Genomic DNA, 26,705 nt, shown 5'->3' on the forward strand with positions numbered 1-26,705 from the left:
GAAAGCGCATTGTCTCTCCTGGGGCCACTGGGAATTGGCATGAATGTCATTCTGTGGCCACACAGGAGGGTCTGGAGTTATTCCTGAGGTAGAGTTTCAACAACAAAGCTCAGAAGAGCACAAAGTGAGGAGTAATGATTAAAAAATTAAGTGGTGATATTATCAAATAATAGCTTGTGAATAATACTGTGTTATCAGGAGAGAAAAGGATTCCTTAGAAGTGGGACCAAGCCCTATAATTCTCTCAAGGAACTGTAAGTTTTAAAGAAATATACTTAATGGAAGAAGAAGGACAATGGCTCATGTGACAAAAAATATCCATTGTGTTGCCTGTTTTGGGTAAAATAAAACAAATATCTAAGCCAAGCAAGAGGGTCACTTCAGTTAGTATTTCTGCTCACAAATGAGGAATATCAAACTCTAGGATGGTTGGAGTTTTCTCATGGTTTGTTTCCATGCCACTTGCACATCCTTGCAAGCAATCAAAACCAGAATTTTCCAGTCATTGTTATTCACTGGGGTTCCCCAACATAGGCTGTTTAATTGAGATGGTATACCTGAACAGCTGCAACCAGTTCAGCTGGGTACATAGATATCTGGTCCAAAGCTGAACTTTCCTGGCTTTGAAAAGTTTCACTGGAATCCAGACTTGTGAAGTGTGTCAATTTATGGCACTCCGTGACATTGTGACCAGCAGAGTCCTTGCTCAGAGGCTGTAGTGGTTGACAGAGGTTAGAGCCTTGTTCATTAGTTGTTCTTTGGTTCTTCTGGGTGTGGCCCATATGGATTCTGACTTGTAGCAGAGCTCTGCACTGTCTTTCGGCATTTGGTTGAGTAGATAATGAATATGCTTCGCATTAGGAAAATGCCAGCAATGACTGCAAAATAACTCCCATAAACTAAAAACTAGAGAAAAACAGAGTTAATTAGACATTCATGAAATATGACTATCTACGTTATTGATAATACATAGTGATGCTGTTGATTTACTTGGATGATGGGGTAACCGAGAATCAGGATCTTAATATGGATCTTTTAGATGTGCACAATACTCTCTTTTCCCCTCTTAGAAGAACCAGGAATGAAAGGGTAAGCAATGCAGTAACTAAGAGTGTGGGCTCTGGAGTCAGGGTTGCTTGGATTCAAATTCTAGCACATGCCACCAATAGTGAAAGAAACACTAAATCCCACTGATTTACGTGTCTATGTTTGGAGGATAGTGCAATGCTATATGTAATGTCTCCAGGAATGAGTTTTCGACACTAAGGTTACTTTTTACCTGCCTTATCCCCTTTTTTTCAGATCCACATGTAAAATGTGAAATTGGACTAATTTTAAGTCTCTCAGTACTCTGAGAGACTTAAAAGGGAAGTGAACTCTGCAGCCACGTACCCCTTCCCAGTTGCATCTTAGTATATTGTGGTACTGGACCACGGGGGAAGGAGGAGACATAAGGGGGACATGAAGGCAAGAGTGTTACCTGATAGGGTTTTAGGAACCAAAGGCAAATGCTAACCTATAGTGATTACTGCTCAAAACCTACTTGGTTTTACAGTTGATAGTTAAAGGCATGGCTAATTTTACTTTATTTTATTTAAGTTTTTTTTTTTTTGATGTGGACCATTTTTAAAGTCTTTTTTGAATTTGTTACAATATTGTTTCCGTTTTATCTTTTGGGTTTTTGGCCGCGAGGCATATGGGTTCTTATCTCCCTGACCGGGGATCAAACCTGCACCCCCTGCATTGGAAGGTGAAGTCTTAATCACTGGACTGCCAGGGAAGTACTAAGGCATGGTTTATTTTAAAATTTGCCTAGCCAAGAAATTCAATACTGCCAGTGGTAAGGTTGAAAAAGCCCTCTGAGATGACCAGGTTATTCTACATCCCCCACAACTGCGTGAATAGGAAAATGGAAGTACTGCAGCTTACCTGAATGTGGACTGGCAGCCTCAATCCTCCCTGATCTACTACGATCACGGTTATAACGGTCTGAATCACCAGGGCGATGAAGGTGTTGATTCCAAACACCAGGGCGTAGCGTTCCACACTCAGATTAACTGCGATCTGAAACCTGTCATTCAACATAGAATAAGATTTTTAACGAGAACGTGTATGGGATTCTTATCTTTAAAAGAAAATGAAGAGAAAACAGTGTCTTGTTAACAGCACTTTTTGTCTAAATCTCAGAACAAGAAAACAGAACAAGCAGAACAAGGAAAAAATATATACTTAAAGGCTGAATTAAAATATACTTAAAGGAAATATGGCAAAATTCTTCCTATCCAATTTAATCGTTCCAGAAATTAAACCTAAATGTTCTTCCTTTGAGATGACCCATATTAAACTGAGGCCAGAATTGGAATTGGAATTGGAATCATCTTCCACTTCTGGTTTAAATCTCATAAGAAACCTATTTTTTATAATTATATAGATATTGAAATCTTATTACAAAGCACTTTTGAAAGACTGGCAGATATATGTTATTTATAGTTCTTCCTTGGAATGCAGGTAAAAGGCTTTGGGTTCTGAATATTCTTAAAATGAAAAGAAACAATGTCATCTTACCTTAACAAAATACTCGCCTTAAAAAAAACTCAAGACACATGAGTTTGATACATTAAACAGATACCCTTTGGTGAAAAAAATGAACTTGCCTCAAGTTTCATCTCCTTCCTTTGTTTCATGATCTTTTCTCAGGGTCCACATTTCCGTGTTTTGTCAATTACTTATCAAGCATTTTTCACAGACTAAAACTCAAAACTTTATAAAGCTTTTGGCTCTACTTTCATGTGATATGAAATTCAAATATTTCTTATCTCTTTTGGTTAATACCAAAGCATATATCCTATAGTCAGCTTTCTCTGCACTTATATATAGAACCAAATGTTTTTAATCATTAAAAAAATGATCTCTGGGATTCATAGTTTCTTGTAATCTTTGCATCTACTTTTTTCAGTATCCACCTTGCTGAAAATATTTTGTTTCATACAAAAGTATATGCCTGGAATTACTCAAGCAACCAAGTGAAATCAGAGGTGTAATCTAAACTTAATCATTCAAAATCAAATTGCATTACACCGTGCAAATTGGCAAACTGTTTGAAATAAAAATCACAACCTGACCATGTATCATTGCCTTTGGTTTATGAACTTACAACACTTGTTTCCCTTGCTGATTAATATTAGCAATATTCGGTGAGCAATTAAATGAAAAGATGGCTCAATTGTGCCTAATTTAATATGAAGTAGTCAACATTTAATATTGCAATTGATTAAAATCCTTCCAAAGTTCTCAAAAGAATTATAGGAATACAGAAAAGAGAATATGGTTTAGTTTTAGGACTGGGAAGAAATGCTTAGTAATACTTACACTGCTATGGTGATAAGAAGCATATAGCCGGTCTTGAATAACAAAAAGCCTGCATAGCATGCCCATATGCTGGTCGTGTAATGCATGAGAAATAGAGAGCCTGCATTGACAACTGAGAAGATGGCCAGAGCCAACTCTCCCAGAAGATCCCAGTTGACTTTCACATAACCCACTGCAAAGGCAGCCAGGGCCCCTAAAGAAGAAACATTAAGGAAGATCCAACATATTGACTTTGCCCATGGGAAACATCAACATGTTCTCTTAAGAACTCAGGTCTCAGGTAATTCTGAAAGATAAACATATTGCTTTCCCAATTCGTGAAAATAGTGTGATCCACCTAAATGGGGATTTATCCATGTCTCAAGCATGTTTTCCTTTGGCTACTCTCTTTAATTTCTATTCTTTCAGTCATTTAGTTGTCACACTTTTAATTAGCATCAACTACATGCCATGCACTGTTCTATGCAGAGGGACTAGAAAGGTTCCTAACCACCCACAGAGTGGGGAGAAATGATACATAAATTCAGTCACTTAATACAACATGCTCAGGGCAGGGATAGATAAAGGTGAAACAACTGCTCTGGCAGTACATCTAGCCTGTTAATATTTGCCTTTCTTTATTGTTTTTCTCAGTGATAGGTAACAGATACGTTGCATCAGGTAGTAAGTTTTAGTCTTTATTACTAATCTTTCTTAATTTTACTTCTAATCTCCATCTTAATTTCTTCAAGATCTGGCTTAATTTACTTGAGGTTTTGGGTGAACAATTTACAGAGTTTAAAAGATTGAATAATTGACAGTAATTAGAGTTAGTAATTATAGTTCTCTTTAACAATTAGTGAGAGATATTTATGTTTCAAATTATTGAGATTTGATTAACTTTTCCACATGTGATCTAGGCAAGAACCACACTGCAAAAGACATAAAGTTACTTTTCTTCCCAGAAATTGGAATGTAAGAGAGATAATTTCAGTGAACTAACTCTAGTACAGTCTTGGTTTCCAGGAGTTAAACTGAAATCTCCTAAAAGGGAGACAATAATAAAACAGACACCACATGAGGTTTCTGAAAATTTATGTAAAACAGGGTGTGGAAATCTCCTACTTCCTAGAAAAATACCTTCAAAGTCTTAGTTGAATTTAAGTTTCCATTAACCAGGATATAAATATTTATTGTAGAGGGAACTTCAAAGGCAGATTTTCCTCTGATATTAGAATCCTGACTCACATAACATCTTCCACTTCTGACTTAAATCTCATAAGAAAGCTAATTTTGAAAATTTGTGGTGTAGAGCCTGGAATTTCTTAAAGATGGGCACTAGCTAAATCAAATTCTTTATTAACAAAAATCCTTCCAGTGATAATTTGGAAGTCTTAAAAGTTCAGTTCATTTTCTAAAATAATAAAAACACCTTTTTTATACACAAGATGCCTATTATCTTTTTGATATTAAAAACAATCCTGAAAGAACAGGGGGCATTATTAACACTTTTCTTGATGATGAAATGGAATCTTGGGAATCTGACTAGAATGTGATCACTTGGTGCTGACTTCCGAGCTCTTGAGTTACCAGTAACTGCAACACATTAAATAGAAATGTCCTGTCCCTCTTTTTGCCCCACTGTCTTCTATTCCTGGAAAAGATTAATATGCCTTCTGAACAGACCTAATTTACCACCATGGAGAATTTAGCAACTGGAGAAATGAACTTAGTGGGGGGTAGCCCATCAAAGGAAGATCAAAGTTTACTTACCCCCAAAGGTTGCAATAGCTTCTACTGCTCCATTATATATTATGGAACTCTGGCCTGGTGCCTTGTAATCCCACAGGACTTGAACATAGTTCAAAACCTGGTTATAACCTGCTGTGGAAAAAGACCACCATAGGGACCAGTAAAAAAGATGTTTTGAGGAATAACACTCCTTCAAATCTTGTAACCACTGCACAAAAACTCTCAAAGCTACATTTTTTGGCTTTGGGCTGCTCCAATGGCCATCATATGGGTTCCCTGAAACAGTGACTACTTCTTGTCCACCTGGTTCATGATCCTTTTGAGGTTCCTCAAAGACAGTATCCTTTCCTGGTGGCTTTGGAGGAGCTTCTTTGCTGGGTTTTGCATGAAAAAACATGCTCTTCTTAGGCATCGGTAGGAAAAGTGAGAAAAGGAAGGCCATGGAGACAGAGGCCAAGGATATGACGTTGAGGTAAAAGTACGATAGGTTGGCCAGGGATACCAAGAGTTGGGCCAGCACTGAGGCCGCCGTGTAGGCCACCAGCGTGGCACTCCTGCAGTAGCCACTCACTTTCTGATAATGCTCTGGGCTGACCACGCTGTAAATGTAGGCATAGTAGGCCACCTCGGTGGCAGTGACCATCCCATAGAAGAACTCTACGACCTGCATGGTCTTCACTCCTTGGCCAAACAAGAGCAGCAGCCAGGTAATGATGAAGCTGATCCCTTGTAGGTTGATGACTGGCTTGTAGCGGACGTAATCGGTGAGGATAAACACCGGGAACAGCAGCACCAGATATGAGTATGTCCACACGGGGAAGATCTCATTTGTGATCTGCAGAGTTGAAAAATGGATCCTGTGACCATGAAGCACCAGGAAGTGAGGAGGGTTACCTTTCTCAGATTCGTGTATTACTAAGGTACATGTCGCTTGCCCGATACAAAAGTCTGCATCCAATCAAATAGGGTATTCTTCGTATTATGAGAAAGCACAATAGAAAACTGATTTTCAAGGAACCCAGTAGGAAAGGAGAGCTCCCTGCACCCCACCAAAAAACCCACTTCATATACTTACATGCATCTCCGTAGAAGAATATATTGGCTTAATGTGCAATCTGAGCTATATTAAATTTATAATAGTATGTACACTAGAGCCCAGGCATACCTCATTTTATTGTGTTTTGCTTTATTGTGCTTTGCAGATATCGTGTTTTGTTTTGTTTTGTTTTTCACAGATTAAAGGTCTGTGGCAACCTGCATTGAGCAAGTCTATTGACACCATTTTTCCAATAGCATTTGCTCACTTCATGTCTTTGTCACATTTTGGTAATTCTTACAATATTTCAAGATTTTTCATTATTATTATATTTGTTATTGTGATCTATGATCAATAATCTTTGATGTTACTATTGTAATTGTTTTGGCGTTTTTTTAGCAATAAAATATTTTTCAATTAAGGTATATACTTCTTTTAGACATAATGCTATTGCACACTTAATAGACTATAGTATAGTGAAAACATAACTGTTTTTTTTTTTTTGCGGTACGCGGGCCTCTCACTGTTGTGGCCTCTCCCGTTGCAGAGCACAGGCTCTGGACGCGCAGGCTCAGCGGCCAATGCTCACGGGCCCAGCCGCTCCGCGGCATGTGGGATCTTCCCGGACCGGGGCACGAACCCATGTCCCCTGCATCGGCAGGCGGACTCTCAACCACTGCGCCACCAGGGAAGCCCCATAACTGTTTTAGGCACTGGGAAATTAAAAAAAAAATTTGTGTGATTGCTTTATTGCAATGTTCACTTTATTGCGGCGGTCTGGAACCAAACCTGCAATATCTCTGAGGTGTGCCTGTAAACTAGTTAAAAATTGTTCAACAGACACTTGTGGGTTTTTCAGGCTATTAAAAAATACTATTCTTGTTCAGAGATAACAACCCTAGATAAAGCAGCTACAGTGTTAGAATAATCCAGCAACCTTTACCTTTATGTGATTCATCATTATGACAAAAATCTCAGCCTTGCAAGTCTGGATGAACACCCAGATGAAGACAGCACAGGGTAAATCATCTTGCAGAATTATGGTGTGGGAACAAGCAATGCATTTCATCTCCTTCCTGGCCAAATTTGCTGGGCTCCCAACCCCGTTTGCCTCCAATTCTACTGATTTGTCTCTGCTCACTCAATTCTGGCCTCACTTTAATATGGGTCATCTCATGGATTTAGTCAGAAATGCACGGCACCTCAAGGTTCATTCACAGAAAGGACTGAAGAAGTTGTTGATATTTGAGGCGTGATGGGTACAGGTGCAGGTCAGCTGCATTAGACTTTGTTCTGTGCCCCCTGCTTTCTCCAGCAACCTCAGTGGTCCCTGTTTCAATGACAGGGGAATGTTCAGTGATTTGAAAGGCTAATGTAACTGGGCTGCGCCTTTGAGGTCCAGCTGGTCCATAGTGGTCAAGGAAGCAGACCCCTGGGCTCACTGGTTGATTCTGGATGTCTATCTGTTGTTTGCTTTGTCTTAATAGTGACATGCTTCCATCTGGGAAACTTTGAAACAGAGTTTCCCCTAAGTGATTTTACAATACAATAGAATAAGCTTGCCCTTCCATCCATACTACCTTATCACCAAATAAAGCAGCATCAGTGAGCCTTTCAGGTGAAGCCACACACTCTACAGTGTTTTCTTAGCTATGGCTGGAGACTATAAAACCAGCCCAGGGTAATTCTCCGACTGGGTCAGTGCACTTTCTTGTTGCACTTGTCATAAAAAAAAAAAAAAAAAAGAGGTGGATTCTTTGAGTAAGAGAATTGGGACTTCTGGGGAAGATAAAGCTGGGAGATAAAGCTGTTAATGTCTCACCTGCTGATAAATAGTTTTTCAAAATGGAGTTAGTGTCCTAAAGAAATGCTACAGTTTTTAAACAGATTCTGCTTATACCCCAGCAGGCTAAAAGTTTATTAGGACTAGATCCTGTGCCTGGCATCATTGATTTTATTTTAGGATTAGTATAATAGAATTAGGATTAGTATAATAGAATCAATGAAGACTTGACATGTTCCCATGCATTAAGCCTAATGTTAGAAGTCTACAAAAGTGAAAATATTTATTACACATGCAATGTGTTTTGGTTTCCCATTTTTGCAAGTGTGAGGAGGAAAGAGTAGTTTGAACCGTTCTATAAAATAACACATACTATGAAGATGGGATTCATTGAGGTCAGTGTGTTAATCTTATTTCCAGTTGAATGAAAACCTCACTCTAGGTCCTTGTTTGAGTCCTGTAAGATTAAACCACATCAAGATATGTATGTATATTAACTCACCTCTTCACTGGTCAGGTTTTTATCTGGCCCAGATAAATACAGCATAAGGAAGGGTTCTGAGGGTCTCATCATGGAGAAGAATCCAAACAGGCAGAGGATCACAGTGGGATAAATCCAGGAATGGCTCGCTGAAGTTTGGAAACAACTCATGGCTGATCAAATGGAAACAAAACAAAAATTAACTGATGTTTATTCTTTCTGGCATCCTGGATGTCATGAAAGGCTCATTTCTAAATGTTTAATGAAAGGACAAAGTTTCATCCATCTGAAGCTGACCTGAAAAGGTGAGTGATGAATAACTGCTTTCAACTATTCCTTAGGAGAATCAGTCAACCCTCCTTTGCCAACAAACTTCTTACTCATTATTGCTGCGGGAAGAGTCCCACTTCTTTAGTGCTCTCCATCATAAACATGGTAATAAGTAGCTACTAATAATTGGTAAACAATGGACCAGTGGATGTTTAAAAGTAAGTAAAACATTGGCTAGTGAATTACTGGTGTACAGGCATACCTCAGAGTTACTGCCGGTTTGGTTCCAGACCACTGCAACAAAGCAAATATTACAATAAAGCAAACAGCACACATTTTTTGGTTTCCCACTGCATATGAAAATTATGTTTACACTGTACTGTAGTCTATTAAGTGTGAGACAGCATCATGTCTAACAAAGCTATGTGCGTACCTTCATTAAAAAATACTTTATTGCTGAAAAATGCTAACCGTCATTTGAGCCTTCAGCGACTCGTAATCTTTTTGCAATGTTAACATCCAAGATCACTAGTCACGGGGTCACCATGACAAACATAATAAAAATGAAAAAGTTTGAAACATTGTGAGAATTACTGAAATGTGACACAGAGTCACGAAGTGAGCAAATGCTGTTGAAAAAGTGGTGTTGATAGATTTGCTCCAGGCAGTGTTGCCAAAAACCTTGAATTTGTAAAAACTGCAGTATCTGTGAAGGGCAATAAAGTCAAGTGCAATAAAACGAGGTCTGTCTGGACATGACCTTCTAGGAGGTCAAAACCAAGAGAACAGAGACTGAGTTGCTCAAGGCTTCTTCTGTCTGCACACTTTATTTTGCATGGAAACTTCTGACTCAGAAATCTTAATACACTGTATTTATTTACATCTTTTCCCTCCATCAGGCTCTCTCTTGCTTAGTATTGTGCTTGACACATAATAGACCTCCAAGTTATTTTTGTTAGGTGTCTATGATCTGAGAATTTATAATTCTTCAGTTAAAAACTTAAACTGGATAAAGCTCTGACTTGCCTTCTTTTCCATATTTCCCCCCTTTTCCATCCTGGTGCTAACTCTGGGCTGGGAATAGAAGGTGTCACGTCTTAGACTGTTCTTGCGCTTTTCTTTTTGACTGGGCCCATCTCATCTCTAAGTCTGAAGTTTCACACCACTCAGGGGGGCAGGTAGCTCATTAACAGTTCATACTCAGTTCATACGTTTTTCCTAACCCAGAAATAAAATTGCTTGAACTTCACATTTCAGACAAAAACTCCAGTAGAGGATTTCATTTATCACTGCACAGAAAAACAAGAACAGCAAAGCCCTTATTTTACGGTGGCCACGTTTGAAAACATCTTGCTTTTTCATGGGGATTACAATGTGCAACGGGAAAGCTCACCCTCATGCCTTCATATTTTGGATCAAGCATTACTTTGTAAAGGGGACACATTTTTTGGTGGTCTTGCGCGTGGTTAAGTTCTCTAAGTCCTAGGAAAGAAACTAACCTGCTGTATGATGCTTTTCTGTATCTAATCTAACTAAATCCTCATAATAACTATAACACACAATAATTTCCCAGATTCCCAGGTGAGGATATGGGAGATCCAAGATGTCCAACAACTGGCTTCAAACCACATGGTCAAGATTTGAACCCAGGTCTTCCTGGCTCCCAGCTCCAGGGTCTTGTCACCTGCTCCACTTGGCCTCATTCTGGTGGCCTTCTTCCTTGGCTGCTGTTATTAACCTAATGACATCCTCTTCCCACAGTGAGGGAAGTGTTTTATGAACACATTCATGCTGAAGAGTATGGCTTAATACCCAGAGCTTCCAGGGGCAATTACAAGTTGAAAGTGGGCCAGAGAGAGGGGAGACGATGCTCACTTCACAAGAGCAAGGTGGGGTGGGAACTCTGCTAGGGGCTGAGGAGGTGGGGGACCTGCTGAGTCACACCACTGGCCTGCCACCCACCCGACCTGTTCACAAGGTGGTCCCAGACAGCTGTGTCGTTCCTCTCTTAAGTTAAATGAGTTTGTTTCTGTCAACAAAAACCTTCATGAGGCTGCACAGAGATCAGGGGAAGGATATGGACATGGAAGTGGATTAATGTGAGCAATGTGACAATGTGAACTTCTTGCCAAGAGCGTATTGCATTTGACGGTCCTCTACCTCCTGCCTCAGCCTAGAATGCACGGGATTTATCTTCTTCCTGAGTTGCTACCAGGGTTTGTGAGTAATGTTTTTATAGAAAGGGCTATCCTGGGTAGGCAATTACTAAGGCTTGGCCATCTTTCAAAGGGTAGTCTTAATGGGGTGACATCGGCTGACTCTACATCTAGAACATTCTTTCCATCTGCTGACCACGGATTGTGCACTAACTCCACAAGTCATTGTTCTCTCTGTGCATCTCAGAGACCTAGGACTATGCCCGTGGCCCCTGGGCTGCGAAGAGACCCCTGGCTCATCTATCTTTCCATCTGATAACTGTCCTCCCATCCAAGTATTGATATCAACCAGGCCCGACCCTGCTTAGCTTCCGACATCAGGTGGGATGGGGTGCGTTCAGCGTGCCAGGGCCATAGACACAACTGTTCTAATAGTGCTGCACCATTGGGTTTAGTTGGGAAGGTCAAGCAGAGAAAGACAGTATATGTAAGCAGGAGGGCAGAGCCTTTTGTCTGTTTGGGTCAGTGCTCTATTCTTGTGCCTGGAAGAGCTCTCCACACAGTAAGTCTCGTAGAAGGAAGGGGATGAACCTCTGAGAAGCAGGAAAGCTCTGTCTGGATTTCCTGAGGGCCCTTCCTAGTAGCACCAGGTAAAGGCCAAGGAGGTTTTCAACTGTACAAGCACCTTGCATTCAGTTGCTCGTCTGTAAAGTGGGATAACAATGCTACCTGCATGTGTGGGCTTTTTGTGGGTACCAAGGGCTTTGATACCTGGAAGGGACTTGGCGCCTTTCTGGGCACAGAGCTGCCGCTCAAACATGTCATTTTCCCTCCCTTGGCTCTCTCCACGTGGCAGGCCCCACAGTGATTCGGGCTTAATGAGGAGAAAATGAGGGAGGGTGTCTGGGTTTAGCTGAAAACAACTGAGAAACACCTGGGTGGGGGGGGTCACACGTGGGCCCGGGGTTGCTGGGCTTCCTTCTCTCCTCCTTTTCCAGCCCCTTCCCACAGAAACAGACGCATGCTCCAAAGCTAGTTTTTCTGCCGGAGAACATGAGAGAAGGCATCTAAGCGAACACGCGCAGGAGTCCTTTAACCGAGGAGGGCTGAGTAGAGCAGCTGGTTTAGCTGCAGCAGGAGCTCCTGCACCCTTCTGAGACCCTGTCTCACCTGCTGGCGATTCTTCAGCCTCCAGGGCCACGGCCCCTGTCCCCGCCCGCTGCTTGCTGCCCCCTGGGAGACTCTGAGACTCTGGGCTGCTGGCATCTGGCTGTTCTTCTCCCTCCCCCCACCCACTGCCCAGGGTCTCCTCGTCAAGCACTTGCCTCACTGCAGAGCCCTTCTCAACCCTGGCCAGTCACTACGACTGTGAACTTGACTCGCATCATCATCACCGGGGGTTTGGTGAAAATACGGCTTCCGGAACTCCAGCCCTAAAGTGTGATTCAGTAGGCACGGTGAGGCCTAGGCATCTGCATTTATAGGCGCTGAGTGAGTCTGATGCCTGAGGCCCAAGAACCCCTCCTCCCTTATCCATGCACTGGGCTGAGCAGCTCCACGCCACAGTGTGGTGGGGGAGGTGGCGGAAACCATCCAGGGAGCTTTCCCACACCTACACATACACCTATTACCCCCAAATTCTCTGCTGGACCTCTAGGCCCTGGAGGGTCCAGGACGGGTGGAAGAATCCTCAGGGGATTCCGACGTTTCAGATAGGACTCTCCAATCCTGCCCCACCCGCTATCCCCTTGATGTGCATACAGCACTCCGTCTGTGACCTGTTCTGTCCCATCCAACCTAAACTGCTTATCCAACATTGTCTGTGTTCAGCCCTGAACAAAGCACCATGGCTCTGGCTCCTTCAGTCACCACAGCGATTAATATATATTTAAATATGTATACATATTTTTATTATACATTTTATACATTTATATATATTATGTTAAATTATAATATAATGTTAATATATTTTATTATATATTTATGTTATATCAGATTATATTATATATTTATAATATATTTATATTATATATAAATATAATTTATATATTATAAAATTTTAAATGTATATATTTATGTTATATATAATATATAGTTTATATATTACATAAAATATATTTATATATTTACATATTACATATAAAATACAATATATTTATATACAATATGATATATAATTAATTATAATTATATTTATATAATACAGTAAAGCCCAACTTATCAACGGTTCAACTTAGGATATTTTGACTCTATGATGGTGCGAAAGTGACATGCCTTCAGTAGACAGTGTACTTTGCACTCTGAATTTTGATCCTTTCCCAGGCTAGTGACATGTGGTCTAACCCATCCCTTCTCGTCATGCTGGGCAGCGGCAGCCTCCGCTCAGCCAGGCGATCAGGGTGAACAACCGACACACTTACCACCTTTCTGGACCCTGACAACCATTCTGCCTTTCACTTTCAGTACAGTATTCCATGCATTACATGAGACATTTCAATGCTTTAGTATAAAACAGGCTTTGTAGTAGATGATTTTGCCCAACTGTAGACTAATGTAAATGTTCTGAGCACGTTTAAGGTAGGTGAGGCTAAGCTGTGATGTTTGGTAGGTCAGGTGCATTAAATGTATTGTTGACTTAGGATATTTCCACCTTCTGATGGGTTTATTGAGGCCTAACCCTAACCCTTGTAAGTCAAGGAAGATCTGTATACAATATATTATATATATAAAATTTACATAGAATTAGGATTGTTCTAAGGATTAGAGACAAATAATTATATAAAGCAACTATATTATAGATTTTATATATGTATATATATATATGTGTGTATATATATATATATATATAGCCCCCAATTTCTCAGACGTGGGAACTGAACCTCCCCAGAGCTCATGGCCACTCAGCTAAAAAAGGTTAAATCTGAGTTCAGGGTTGGGTCTGTTGGCTCCAAGTTTATCTTACTTTTCCCTGAGGGGTAGATGCCTCCTACTTCCGTGGCACCATGCCCACCATCTCGACATTTTCTTCTTCTCATTTCTTTGCCAGCTACCCCAAAAAGCGCTGTCAATATGGGCTCTAGGATTCCAACCGAACAAACTGGGTCCTGCCCAAATCCTCTCTCTCTTAGTGGAGAAGCCTGAGGCTACTGGCCTCACAATGCTTGGAAGTACTGGTTATCTTCTTTTGTTTTTATCTTATTGAGGAGATGCTGCTCTTTCTGTCATCATGACTATGACTATGATAATCAAATCACTTATGCAATTTCTTTCTACAATTTTTACATTTGGAAAATTATTTTAAAATTTTAAATTGAAGTACAGTTGATTTACAATATTGTGTTAGCTTCAGGTGTACAACAAAGTGATTAAGTTTATATATATATATATTTTTTTCAGGTTCTTTTCCATCATAGGTTATTACAAGATATTGAAAAGAGTTCCCTGTGCTATACGGTAGGTCCTTGATGCTTATCTGTTTTACCTATAGTAGTTTGTATCTGTTAATCCCATACTCCTAATTTGTCCCTTTTGCCTTCCCTCTCTCTTTGGGTAAAAACAAGCTTGTTTTCTATGTCCGAGTGTGCTTCTGTTTTGTATATACATTCATTTGTATTATTTTTTAGATTCCACATATAAGTGATATTATATAGTATTTGTCTTTATCTGATTTATTTCACCAAGCATAATATTCTCTAGGTCCATCCATGTGGCTGCAAATGGTAGTATTTCATTCTGAGTAATATTCCATTGTGTATATACATACCACATCTTCTTCTTCTTTTTTTTTTTTAACACGTTAACTTATCCTTCCTTCCTTCCTTCCTTCCTTCCTTCCTTCCTTCCTTCCTTTCTGGCTGCATTGGGTCTTCGTTGCTGCACACGGGCTTTCTCTAGTTGTAGCAAGCGGGGGCTACTCTTCGTTGTGGTGCACAGGCTTCTCATTGCAGTGGCTTCTCTTGTTGTGGAGCACGGGCTCTAGGCATGCGGGCTTCAGTAGTTGTGGCACGTGGGCTCATTAGATGTGGCTCGCGGGCTCTAGAGAGCAGGCTTAGTAGTGTGGCGCACAGGCTTAGTTGCTCCGTGGCATGTTAGATCTTCCGGGACCAGGGCTTGAACAAGTATCCCCTGCATTGGCAGGTGGATTCTTAACCACTGTGCCGCCAGGGAAGTCCCATACCACATCTTCTTAATCCAATTGTCTGTTGCTGGATACTTTGGTTGCTTCCATGTCTTGGCTGTTATAAATAGTGCTGCTATGAATACTGGGATGCAGGTGTCATTTCGAATTAGTGTTTTCATTTTTTCCGGATATATACCCAGGAGTGAAATTGCTGGATCATGTGGTAGCTCTATTTTTAGTTTTTAAGGAATCTCTATGCTGTCTTCCACAATGGCTGCAAATTATTTTAATTTTTCTTTGACAATTTTGTGAAGTAGATAGAGGAGGTGGTATTGTCCTTGTTTTATATATAAGGAAACTGAGGGCCAGAGGCAATAAGATTTGTGCCGGTTTTCACATTTAACCAACATTAAAACCTGAACTTGGACACAGTTTTTCTAATTACAAGTTCAGTAATCTTTCCTCTTACACTGTGTTGAGAGTGCCTGCTATATCCTCAAAATTCCAATTCAAATTTATTTTAAATAGTGTTTTTCAGATTGTCAGTATCAAAAAATTTTAGTGGGTTGCCAACAGGATTTAAAAAAAAATGTTTCAGAAAAACATTAAATATCAAAGCGCACTGCAGAGTATGCCTGTGTTTTCCAAAACTTCTGTTTGGAATATATCAATACAGTTGACCCTTGAACCACGGGGGGTTAGGGGTGCCTACTTTCCTTGCCGTTGAAAATCCAAGTATAACTTATAGTCAGCCTTCTGTGTTCGCAGTTTCACCCTATCCATGATTCTGGATCCGCGGATTCAACCAACTAGCTTGGGTACTACTGGAGTATTTACTATTGAAAAAAGTCTGTAAATAAGCAGACCTGTGCAACTCAAATCCATGTTGTTCAAGGGTCAACTGTATATATATATGACCACACTGTACATTATTGCTGTGGATACAGCCAGTGGGTTAGAGGTTTCAGAGGAAAGAATAAGACTAAATATTGAATGACATCCCTCATAAGCACACCCGTTTACATCATCATAGAACACTTATTCTATCTGGAAGGACCACAGCCTTCAGGGCAACATACCATTCTGGAACAGGCTGGGTTTTTTGCTACTTGACCACTTATCATTCCACTTGAACCCCAAAAAATTATCCTCCTTCTAAAGAGAACTCGAAGCTTCCCTTTGCTTCATTGAATCTAACCTGAGGACATGAATCAGGTTGATTTTCTGAGTTGGCACTTTTGAAAGATGTTTTTCTTTCCCCTTTCTGCATTTTCCAAATAAGATAATCCTTTCCAAAGCTGCTCCTGTGGCAGTAATTCTCACATATTACTCACATGCTCCGTCACTGTTTTAAAAAAGGTACAAGGACGCTGTGCGGGCAATAGATTAAAGGAGGAAAAAAAAAAGGGCAGTCTCCAAACAAGTCAGCCTATCTGGCTACCGTGATAGGTTAAAGGAGAAAAAAAAAAAAAAAAAAGGACAGTCTCCAAACAGAAGTCAGCCTATCTGGCTACCGTGACTCAAAATCTACAAATGAAGATGGCGCAAGTAACATGAGAGGCTGTATGAATCAGCAGAGACTTGGAGCAGCTACATCGACCATAGAGACTTCCTGGGTGGCCTGGGATGCCCTGGCGCACTCTTCAGAGGGCGAACTCCAGCTGACACAGCAGGTGCAGCAGGTGAGCCCTGAGCATTAGCCTCTGCGTCACTCCTGAGCCACGGTGGCCCCAGGCAGGTTGCAGTCTCCCTGTGCCTCCTACCCCGCAGGCCAGACCCAGCTGTGCTATCTGCACACATGGAGGGCACATCACACGGGCCCTGGGCGTACACTGCCATGTGCACCACTGGGGTGACCAGCCAGCCCATGTGACCTGGAACGAACCCCAAAGACCACCAACACCTTTGTGATGGGAAGCGACCCACCTAAATGACTTTGGGATCTATGTGTTCCTTTCTCTTTTTGCTGGCAGGGGGATAATGACTTTTTTTCTTTAAAATCCACAACCATCCCACCAGGGATCCTTCATATTCTACTGTTAAATCTTCAGCATCTCTCAATCTCTAATTTGGATCTAGTCCTAGAAGGTCCCACATTTTTACTGCTGCTTCCCTTTCTTCAAGGTATGTGGAAACAGTAGCCTTCTTAACATAACAATCCCCTTCTAATCTGACTTCATTTTGAGGTGCTCAGAGACTTTTCTTCATCTCCTAAAAAAATTAAGATTTACTTTCGACTATGATGAATTTGGGCTGGTTGTTTCCATCTGCCTTGGAAAAATTTCTTTCTATGCAACCTCTTAACTGTTTTTAGTGTCTTGGCATCAGAGTTCAATTTTTCCTCTCCTCTTTTATTCCAATAATTACTATGTTGTTGACTTTTTCCATTTCTTTTGTTCTTTAATCATATCCTTAAATCTTTCCAACTGGTTTCAGGCCAACACTCTTTTCTATATGAATGTGCATAGCTTTAGGAATAATCCTAAGTGTTCCCCTAATTTATAATATCATCCCTGAAACTCCCATTTTTCTTATATTGACTGCAAAAGAAGTTCATTTGTCATTATAATTCTATGGTATGGGGAAAATAAAACTTTTTTTTAATGGAAAGCAAACAAAAATATTGACTTTGTTGCCAGGATCCCATTTTGAGTGAGTTTCAAGGTTAACCTAGAATGCACATTTCCTGGTTCCTCTACCAGGGAGTCCAGAGCCCTCCACTTTGCTGTATGTCCTTCAGTTAGTCTTAACTTGTAGACTCATTGTGTGAAATAAACATTTTCCATGTTTGTGCACATAAAAATTTTCATGTATTATTCCTGTATACCACAGGGACCCACATTGGGCCTATGACAACTTGGACTTCATCTAAATTTCAGGCATGGACAGTGTCCTATTTCCTAATCCATAGGCTGTGAATATATACATAAAAATTCTTATGGCCACAAATTTCTAAATACATATTTCCAGTGGCATAGGACAGGCAGCTATTAAAAAGCAAGAACTGTAGAAATTGACGCACACCGGTAGGTTTCCTGGCTCTGAGATCTGGGTGGATTTCCTAGCTAAAAAGGACCTTAGTTGATCACATCCCCCCACCCACTCCCAGAAGATGGAATTCTGCTCCCAGAGCCAAAGTTTTCAGAGCTGCGGGGCTCCCTGAGGCAGGGGTCAAGACCTTCCCCAAAACCGGTTTTGCAATGGTTCCCACAACAGAGGGCCTGGAGTATAAGGGACTGGGTCAGCAGAAAGGATTCATTTTATTATATCCTCTTCCATCCTTGTGTAGAAGATGCTGCCAGAACTCAATGAGATGCTAATAATTTTGAGGGAAACTATCTAGAAGCCTCCGTCTCCACCCAGCTCCTATCCACCCCTCCTCACTAATCATTCCATTCATCTCGGAGAGGGTGCTTGACAAGACGACCAGCACCCGACAAGTGGGCATAATTTTCAGAACCTTCACTGTAGTCAGAACACCTATCTCAAATAACAGAGCAACAGATTGATAATTTAAAATAGTTATGAATCTCACAGCCTCTAAATTCCAAAGGGCTTGGGCAGCGGGGCAAGTAGATGACGTTTGCAAAAGGTTTCACTCCCCAAGGCCCACAGCGTTTGTAAAAACAGAGGCAGAACCAACATTTGTTACATTTTCCAAAAAGCTCACGCTCCCCTTTTGGGTTTTCAACACTGCCAGGCCCAGCTTCTCACCAGCTAGAAGCAAATCAAAAATGTAACCACCGAAAACTGAAACATTCGCTTTTTGCTGATTGAGAATAACAGCTAATTATGCTTTTTAATCTACTTCCTACTAAAACAGAAGAAAATATGACTTTGAGTAAAACATCCAGCTCAAAGAGCTGCAGTCTGCTTAAGTGAAGACAAGGCAGTGCTGGAGGAAGGGCCGGGGAAGTGACTCGAGGGAACCACTTAGTTACTGTTCTCTGCTGCAAAATCAGGGCTGGAGGGTGATTGCAGCAGTTTCTAGTGAGCTACTGCATTTTAGCTGTGACTTCATTGTATTTCAAATGCATTTTACTTATCTCTGTCTCACTCTCTGCAGAAAAACGAATTTGACCTCGTAAACTCTAGTATCATAGAGGACCATCTAGAAGAAAACGTATCTTTGTGACCTAAGGGCTGGCAAATATTTCATTGCAGTGACAGCAAGGACACAACTTGAAAAAGAGTGATACATTGAATTTCATCAAAAAAACCCATATTTACTCTTCAAGAGATACTATTAAGAAACTGGAAAGAAAAACGACAGAGAACACTTCCCAACCACTAGAAGGTCTAAGTACAAAAACACTAGCATACCAAATGTTCACAAAGATTTAGAGCAACTGGGTTTGTACACGTAGCTTGTGAGAATGTGAAATGGTACCAACTCTTTGGAAAACCTTTTGGCAATCTATACAAGAAAGTTCAAGCATTCATAATAGCAAAAGAAAAAAAAGGGAAGCAACTGAAATGTCCATTAAAAGGTGAATGAATAAACAATGCTGTATATTTAAGTAACTAATACTGATTTAATCAGCAATAGAAAGGAATGAACTATTGCAAAAATTTGGTTGAATGTGGAAAACATTATGCTGTCCCAAAGAATCAAGACTTAAAACTGTACGATTCCATTAATACATATAAAGTCCTAAAACAAGCAAAACTAATCTGTAGTGGTAGAAATTGGATCAGTGGTTGCCTGGGGTAGGAGATGATAAGGGAGGGACTGACTGCAGCGGAATACAAGGGAACTTTCTGGAGTGATGAAAATGCTCTACATCTTGATTGTAGCACAATTACAAACTTACATTTGTCAAAATTCATTTGCATTTTATGTACATTTTATTATACGCAAGTAAACTATACCTCAATAAAGATAATTTGAAAAAAAAGAACGAATCATTGATACTTGGAATAAGGCAAAATAAATCTCAAATATTATGCTGCCTAAAAAGAATCCAGACACAAAAGGGACACCCTTATATGATTCTACTACTGAGAGAAATCAGAACAGTGGTCACCTCTGGGGGCAGGTGGGGTGGGAACCGTCTGTAAAGGGGCATGAGGGAATTTTCTGGGGGTGATGAAATATCTTGATAATATCTTGATAAATATCTTATATCTTGATAAGCTATAGTTACATGGGTGTATACAATTATAAACACTCAAACTTAAAATCTATACTTTATATTGTGTATACATTATACCTCAGTTGAAAGAAATACACCTGCTTCCCCCCCATCAGAGCATTTTGCTGTGTAGGACTCCCCAAAAGTTGCACTTTTCTTATTGGTGCAACAACTAAGGTTTTTCCAAATTCTACATCGGGGCAAGGCCTCTATTTAATCCAAAAAAAGAACATCATCTTTGAAACTGGGTCTGTCCTAGAATATTGGGATGGAAATAGTGACGATAAATCAAATCTAGGATAGGCCAACAAACTTTGTAAGTCTGGGCACATACAACATCCTTCAAAATAATACAGATAGAATCAGAGTTACCTGCTCCTTCTGTGCCCTGAACCTAGTCCAGTTTCCTGCCTTGAGATCCAGCTTCGGCTCCTTCCTGCTGCCAGCCGCTGCGAGTCCCTGTCACAATGCCCCTTCCTTTCATTGGCGTTTCAAGCCCTCCTCCTTCAGAATCGAGCTGTCAGAAGCAATGGCTTTATATGCACCAAACCTCACCCGCCTTCTGATGGCTTCATACTCTGGAACCCACCCTGTTCCGTAGCCACCCTCTTTAGAATGCCATTGAATAAAACAGACAAAGAGATTCAGATCTCTCTAAAACACAGATAATTAGGGAGGTAAAAATAACAAAACACTTCCCTCTGAGTGCTATTACTAAAGTAATCTAACTTAGTCTCTCTAGAATTTTGTATGAAGTGACTTAGAATCTAAAACTATGAAGTAGTCCTATATCACCCACCACCCACTCATAATCCTTCAGGTAGCCCCCTTCCCCCAAACCAGACCAAAGTGAAACCAAAACCATGGAATCAGCACTGAAATGAAGCACACACACAACTTCAAAACTCCACACAACTTTAAAAGGTAATTAGGTCCAGATATTCAATATGCAGGCTCGAATAGTTCTGCTTTTGGTCAAAACTACAGCAAGAGTAGATACAGGTGACCTTTAAACTATACCCTTCGCATTCCATTTTATCATATGTGGCACTCTTTTTTTACTTGCATGAAACATATGCTGAGGAATTAATCATCCCCTCCCAGATTGTTTATTCTCTGTATGTCTATGCTTAGATCAATCTGGTCTTAGGTGCAGCTGGAGGAATATGCCTATCAAACCATCACCCTGGCGAAGTCACCCCATCACATCTAACCACTGAAATGCAGGGTGGTAATTAGTCAAAGGCACGGGGTGGGGTGGAGGTGGAGGGAAAAAGTGCTTCAAGGAAAAACTAGGCATCGTCTGAGCTATTTTGCAACTCTGCACGGTAATTGTAGTAACTCAGAGGCAATGTGAAATAACTCTTGTCTGTAGACATGAAAATGAGTGCTGTCCAAGGAAGGTATAGCCTTCTTCCCCTTACCTCCATGGAAAACCAGTTTTACCTCCATTTCAACATTCCTGATCTATAAATGTTACCAATTCTTTGGATTCTCCTTTGATCTGGTTCTAACAGCCTTACCAGTTTCCTCATTAATGAGTTAATAAAACATTTAACGTGTGTTTATTTTTCAATCTGTATGAGAGTCATGACTATCTCTTTCTGAAAAGTATCTTTTAATACTTAAGTATTCACTGTGCCTCCAGCCCATGCAAGTAACCTCCAATTTATTCTTCTGAATCTAAATGATTTGCAACTAGTTGTTAAATTACCGAATGAGCTTTGATCTTTTGACATCTCACTGCAGACTACCCAGCATTACGCTTGTTTATTTAATTTTTTTTTATTGGGATATAGTTGTTTTACAATGTTGTTGTAGTTTCTACTGTACAGCAAAGTGAAGCAGAGTTCTCTGTGCTATACAGCACGTTCTCATTAGTTATCTATTTTGTACATATTTTGTTTATTTAATTCTTTTCCCTAGGTTTGTGTTTGCGGTAGCCAGTGTGGTCCCGTGGAAAGAGCATAGGTTTAGAGTCTGAAGCCCATGTTCCTCCTGGCCCCGCCCGCTGATGGCAGGCATTTAACTTTTTCCAGCCTCCTCTTAAAAATGGGGATAATCGGGCTTCCCTGGTGGTGCAGTGGTTGAGAATCTGCCTGCCAATGCAGGGGACACGGGTTCGAGCCCTGGTCCGGGAAGATCCCACATGCCGCGGAGCAACTAGGCCCGTGAGCCACAACTACTGAGCCTGCGCGTCTGGAGCCTGTGCTCCGCAACAAGAGAGACCGCGATAGTGAGAGGCCCGCGCACTGCGATGAAGAGTGGCCCCCGCTCTCCGCAACTAGAGAAAGCCCTCGCACAGAAACGAAGACCCAACGCAGCAAAAATAAATTAATTAATTTTTAAAAAATGGGGATAATCACACCCACCCCATAAGGTTATTTCAGGAACTGCTCCATCTGGTTCTTGGCCCATATGAGGTGCTCAACACAGCTTCCTTCCCGTCTCCCTCATGCAAGCATGCCTTGCATATCTAACCAGAATGAACACAGCTGGGCCCTCATAGTTCAGAGACAGTAACTTCAGAAAGGTACACAGTAGCTAATTTCACCTAAACTGCTAAGGGGCAGTGAGCCAAATCAATTCATCTTTAAATACTTAGGCTTGAATTGCATTTACCATTACCTAACCTTGAGAAACCACTGTTGGCCCATAACCAATAATGACCGAAAGAAATTAGTATTTTTGTCCACTTCAGCTACCACTAAGACAGCTTGAAAAAAAAAAAAAACATGTAAGCGTACTTCCCAGCTACTGTAAGTGGGTTCAATAAAACTAGTATTGCAATAAAGCGAGTCACAGGAGTTTTTTGGTTTCCCAGGGCATATAAAAATTATGTGTACACTATATCGTATCCTATTAAGTGTGCAATAGCATTGTCTAAAAAACCCATGTACATACCTTGATTTAAAAATACTTTAATGCTGGGCTTCCCTGGTGGCGCAGTGGTTGGGAGTCCGCCTGCCAATGCAGGGGACACGGGTTCGTAGCGGCTGGGCCCGTGAGCCGTGGCCGCTGAGCCTGCGCGTCCGGGGCCTGTGTTCCGCAACGGGAAAGGCCACAGCATCTCAAAATACTTTAGTGCTAAATAAATGCTAACCATCATCTGAGCCTTCAGCAAGTGGTGGTAGTAACATCAAAAGTCACAGATCACCATAACAAATACAATAATAATAAAAAAGTTGAAAGTACTGTGAAAATTACCAAAATGTGACACAGAGACACAGAAGTGAGCAAAAGTATTTTAAAAACTCCATAAAGGGAAGTATGTCTGTATTTGGAAGTTATGTTTTGGTCTACTTAAAACACGTACCTTAACGAAGACATACATTTTGCCTTACGAGACACCAATATGTTCTGTTGTCTGCAGAAGCAAAACACTTCTGTGTATTTTTAGAAAACATTATTTCCTTCACCCTTTTCATATTTTAAGCGCTCCACGAGCTCAAACCTTTTGCATATTTACGGCAGCAACATGGACTTGATAAGTAATTGTTAACACATTTTTAATGAATTAGGTATCCTTTCCAGAAATATTGTCGTAAGATACGACTGTATTATTTTAAAATTTCAGTTAAAGTAGTCTCAGTAGGGTCCCGGATCTCTTACCTTTAAAGTCCCCTTTCTTTTCCTCACTAGGACCTTTTCGACATTCTTGGATGGGGATTTGGAATTGTGTGCTAAGATTTCTTTTTAGTTAAAAGCTGTGACCATGGATGTAACTATGGGGAATGCTGGCCCTTTACCAGACTTCAGGTTTTATTTAATCTGCTTTTCCAGATGGTTGAAAGTAGCAATTCTAGCCAAACCTACTTGGGCAAATCTCAGCACTGTGGATGGCAGAGCTATGGACCCGAGGGGGAGTAGCAGCAGGAAGCAGCTGGCTGTCCGCCAAAGGCCCAGGGGTGTAACCCAGGCCAGTCCGAACCCTCCTGCTTCAGCGCAGGTACCCGCCCCGCTCAAGCTCCCGAAACTGGGGGAAGGAGTGGCGAGGCGGCCGAGGCGTGAAGGTATTTCTTCAATTAATTTACCTCCTGGAGACGTTCTTACCTACAGGAGGGGATTTCTGCTCGCCAACTTGTTCACAGCCCGGGATATCAAGCCCCCGGGACCAGCACCCTCAGCAGTCGGGTATGATGAAGCCAGGCTCTAAAGGTAGCAGCGGGGGCGGGCCCGGAGGCGGGGCAAGGGCGTGGCCGGCCCTTCTTGGAGCCGGTGGCCCCGCCCCAACGTTTTGTGTGGGCTCTTTACAAGCTTCCAGAACCTTTGAACTAGAGGCGGGAATCCGCGGTCTGCGGGCAAACAACTCTGTACCTGAAAAGACCAACTGAAAGTAGTATGTTGATACCCAACGAAATAAAGCAAGATGAGCAGAATGCAGTGTCGATCATCTGCTTACAAATATGTCATTTCGTATAAATCCATCTATTCCAAAAATATATGAGAGAGGCTCAGTCATGATTCCCATGTTGCAAATAAAGTGAGGCTGAAGGAAATAAGACTGGTAAATAGAGAAGCCTGGATTTTTGTCAGAATATCCTAGTTCCAGAGCCAATGTTTATAGCCATTGTTTTTGTTTTTGTTTTGAACGGTGGTGAGGTGGTGGTTTTCTGAAGCTTTGAGAATTTTCTAATACAAATAGTCCATTTATTAAATACTTTTTATTAAGCAGAGATTTTTAAAAAAGCATTATGAAGTTCTCATTGGTTAAAAGAGATTTTTGTTTTTAAACTTTTTCTCTTTATTTGTTGCTGGGAATAGAAAACTCTCTCCAAAGATGAACACTGCTTGGTTTCTAAAGGCTCCTAGTGAGAATGGAATTGATTAAAAGTCTCCCCAGGTGTCTTGGGTCACTAAGTCCTATTGGCTTAGATTTTCTATTCTCATCCTCCCGTGACTTTTAAGAAGTCTGCCTATAAATTACTAGGGTGCACCACAGGAGTGGCAATGAGTAAACTGTAGGGCCCTCCCAGGGAAAACTAAAGTTTTCTTAAAGGTGAGGGTGTCATGCATTTCCTCTACACATCTCCCCGAGAGACCTCCTCACCTTGGACCTTGAGAAGTTTACTGCTGTGTTTCTCTGATCTCTCTTAGCCATAGTCTAAGCCAGAGACAGATGATGAGGAATTCTTTCATTCATAGAAACCTAAATATATTTGCTGAGGAGATGATGTGAGGACTCCATTCTGTATGATCCAGTGGTGGGAGGGGGGTGGGTGAGGGCATAGATGACAAGGGATGAGCCATGTGTTAACAGCTGTTGTCTTGGGTGATGGTTCTTAGGAATTTCTTGTACTGTTCTCCACTTTTGTGTGTGTTTGACATTTTCTATGATTAAAAAAGTTTTAAAAAAATCATCTGTTCATTATGAAGCTATTTCTTGAGTACCTACTATGTGTCAGTCACTGTTCTAGGTGCTAGAGAAATGTCAGTGAACAAGAGTGAGAACCTTTGTACGTTCTAGTTGGGTGTGGGGTGAGGCAGAGAGAATGACAAAGGGTAAGCGTGGTAAAGTCATGAATGTTATGGTATGTTAGAAAGTGGTGAGTACTATGGGAAAGAAAAAAGAGTAGAGATCAGATGAGGGTGTAGAATGATGGAGAAGAGGGCAAAGTCCTGAGCCTTGGGTACCAATGCTGGGAAAGGACCCTCAGAAAAGGCTGAATAGGAAGGAGAGAAAAAAGGGTACGGTGGTGTTACCAGGGAGGAGGGAGTTGTCAACTGTGTCATTTGTTGCTGGGAGGCTGGATGAAAAGCCCTGTGGAAGGTGTCAACTATTCCCTTGGTTGGCTTATACAGGAAGTGAATTGAGTGTCTCTTACATTGGTACTCATCAAAGTGGCAGCAATAATGTACCTAAAAGTCTATTTGAATTGCTGATATAGAATCAATCACTGAGAAAAGGTGACCAGACAAAGAAAACTGAAATAGAAAGCTGTGCTGTAATTGACGCTCCATTTCCCTCTCTGATGTTGACTCCTTGAAGGCAAGTGGTTGTTTAGCCTCAGACCTCTAGTGCTTGGCTGAATATCTGGCCTAATACAGTACGTATTTGCTGGCTGAATGAGTGAGTAAAAAGCAGATAGAGAGAGTGAAGCTCTGACCAGCCACAATGGGGCTGTCAACTCTTAAAACCAGAACTCAGATGCAGACACAGACGTCACAACAGCATCTGTAGGAGAGCACAGGAATTTCCCTCAATGATATTGACAACTAAAGGTTGGGGATTTCCCCCCAAATTTCTATCTTTATTGTAAAACCAGATATAGGACAGTAGAGGACCATTAACTGAAACCTATCCCGATCTTTGAGCATCACTCTTCGTCTTTTGTGCCATTGGCCTCACCCATGGGCTGGTATACAACTCATAGAACAGAGAGACACATTAGAATAAGGAAAGATCATTTTTTAATTAAGAAAGAGTTCCTTTTTCTTTTTTAACAAAACATAGAAACGGGGAAAAAGTTAGTAAATGTACAGCAGGAAAGAACAAAAAATCCATCGTATGTAATGTTTTCAAAAAAATGAAATATTACCTATCATGATTTTACTTCGTTATGTTTATAACATAAATAGATTTTTGACACGAGTGGCTGTGTTCCCATGCACTAATGTTGGTAA

General features: G+C 40.9%; 1 protein-coding gene across 1 annotated transcript; it reads right to left on the reverse strand.

Annotated features, from left to right (window-relative positions):
- Positions 1–747: 747 nt before the first annotated feature.
- SLC19A3 (solute carrier family 19 member 3) lies at positions 748–24,216 on the reverse strand (the record flags this gene model as incomplete). The annotated part of the gene is made up of 6 exons (XM_082841606.1): positions 24,135–24,216; positions 8,422–8,573; positions 5,122–5,935; positions 3,370–3,562; positions 1,930–2,071; positions 748–906 (listed from the first exon to the last, which is right to left on the reverse strand). Exons 2-6 carry the CDS (start codon positions 8,569–8,571, stop codon positions 748–750), a joined length of 1,458 nt encoding a protein of 485 aa, XP_082697732.1. The 5' UTR covers positions 8,572–8,573; positions 24,135–24,216.
- Positions 24,217–26,705: the final 2,489 nt, after the last annotated feature.

This window comes from Leucopleurus acutus (assembly GCF_964270905.1).
Source record: "Leucopleurus acutus genome assembly, chromosome: 6".
Classification (NCBI taxonomy): domain Eukaryota; kingdom Metazoa; phylum Chordata; class Mammalia; order Artiodactyla; family Delphinidae; genus Leucopleurus; species Leucopleurus acutus.